Genomic DNA, 2,054 nt, shown 5'->3' on the forward strand with positions numbered 1-2,054 from the left:
ATAACCAAATTTGGGCCAATACAAGTCGCGTCGCCAATATAGCAAGGAGAACCTTGCCCGACGCATAATTATGATTTCCCATATTGGCCCGCGATAAAATAAGTTCGGGAACCCCTGCTATAATGACTAAACATATCAATAACATGAAAATAACACACATTGGGTTCTAACTCCATGGTAAACTTACAACAGGTGTTGCAAATGTCCTTTTGTGCACCTTACACACACTACAGTTAGATACGACATTCGCAATTATTTCGTGATACTTTGAAAGTGACATACCGGCTCTTTGCAAAAGTCTATTTAAGTTTTCAATCGAAGCATGTCCGAATTGTTTATGTAATTTGATGAAGGTTTTCTTTAAAGTTTCAGTTGATTGATGTTTAACAAGTAAGTTCACATACTCTTTACTTGTCACAGGCTGACCTGGATAAATACCAACACAATAATGACCACTTCCAGTAATCTTAACCTTTACATCATGTCCAAACATTTTGACTTTATCTTTTTTAAATCAAATTGAGTTTCTGCTTTCTTTAGGGAAGTTTTGCTAAAAAGTAGAGAATTTTTTTCCGGCATCAAGTTCAGTATCAATTGTGCATTTTACACCCGCAATGCAAGCTGATATACGTGTTGCTTTATGAAAAAAAAACCTTTCTGCCATCCCCAAAAACAAAAGCAGTTTTGCTTGGGTAAATTTTAACTTTTGTTTGATTATTAAGAGATGCAACGAATTTTCTAAAATAGTTTTGTCCACATACCGTCTTTGTACAAGCTGTATCGACAACAGCATGTCCATCAGCTTCATTTGATAATACCTCCATCTTCTCATTATCCATCTGTAGATTGATAGCGACATTTTGCCGCTCCATTTCAGTGGACATAACTTGCTCTTTGTGCGGACATGTTGGGACCCAATGCATTTTTGAGTCGCATATTACACATCGGGTGACGTTGCCAAACTTGTTTCGCGGATTAACTTTTTTTGGTGTTACTTCTTTCTTCATTCCAGTCTTCTTTCTTTCCATTAGTCGATTGGTGAATACTTCTTCTTTAATATTGGGAGTTGCTTCCGCAGGTGTTGTATTCCCAAAAACTCTCTTTAATGCAGACTTCATTGTCTTGAATTTTAAATCTGCACCCAAGGTAAGTGCTAATTGGCGCTCACTTGTGTTTAGATTTGCACCATCCATTAATTTAAATGCTAGAATGGCATTCGATTCGACAAATGTTCAAATTGTAGTACAAAGTCATTGACTGACATTGACGACCTTGAAAAAGTATTAAAATTGACATAGGCATTGTAAGCTTCATCAACTTTTTCATTTTTGAAAGTTTCATCCAATTTGGCAAGGAGAATGTTAATGGAGTTATTCAATAGATAAACCAGAAATGGCCCTCTGAGCCTTCACATGCCCCTCTGTAAGGCATAAAGATTAATAACAATGGCTTGTTCAGACTTCTTTACATCAGAAACCAACTGCCACATCGAACTTTTCTTCTCCATTCCACATAGCAATCGCCTTTACCAACTTTAGACTTCACTATATTTGATCCTTTAAACTTGAACCATCCTCTGCTGCCATGTATAGTCAGTGGTTAAGTTTATTCACAGCACCTCACAACACAAGCACATGTTTAGAATGAATGACCAACAAAGTCAGACAGGAGGCCAGACAGAAAAAGGAAGAAGGCAAAATCACTGAGGCAGAACATAATGCACATGATTGGGGAGGGGCACCACACAAACAAATTAGTAGAGATGTGCCGAGCGGTGCCCGAACTCAAAAGCTCGAGCCTGAGCGTCTACTTTTTTGACGCTCGGCGCTCGGCTGAAATCTGGGCCGAGCGCCGAGCCTTATGCTATTGCTATAATGTTGCACGCGAGAGCGAAAAATATTAAAAATGAAAAAGTGAAGCTACTAAAAGATAACGAGACAGTCAGCGTAGCTTTCTGTTTAATTACTTTTCGTTTTACTCCCTACAAGTAACAAATCGCAACGTCAGCGAATTTGCCGGTATCAGATTACAGCCGGTGTCGAATTACACGAGCG

The 2,054-nt window shown here is 38.6% G+C and overlaps 1 protein-coding gene across 1 annotated transcript; it reads right to left on the bottom strand.

Moving 5' to 3' along the window:
* Positions 1-277: 277 nt before the first annotated feature.
* Positions 278-1,215, bottom strand: LOC100184952. Its single transcript, XM_002126048.5, has 2 exons — positions 762-1,215; positions 278-426 (listed from the first exon to the last, which is right to left on the bottom strand). Exons 1-2 carry the CDS (start codon positions 1,191-1,193, stop codon positions 415-417), a joined length of 444 nt encoding a protein of 147 aa, XP_002126084.1. The 5' UTR covers positions 1,194-1,215; the 3' UTR covers positions 278-414.
* Between the last annotated feature and the right edge of the window lie 839 nt (positions 1,216-2,054).

Source organism: Ciona intestinalis, unplaced genomic scaffold (genome assembly GCF_000224145.3).
Source record: "Ciona intestinalis unplaced genomic scaffold, KH HT000800.1, whole genome shotgun sequence".
Lineage (NCBI taxonomy): Eukaryota > Metazoa > Chordata > Ascidiacea > Phlebobranchia > Cionidae > Ciona > Ciona intestinalis.

Bases quoted from the DNA above. Each gene is read 5' to 3' on its own strand.
- LOC100184952 (XM_002126048.5), bottom strand. From the start codon at position 1,193: ATGGATGGTGCAAATCTAAACACAAGTGAGCGCCAATTAGCACTTACC.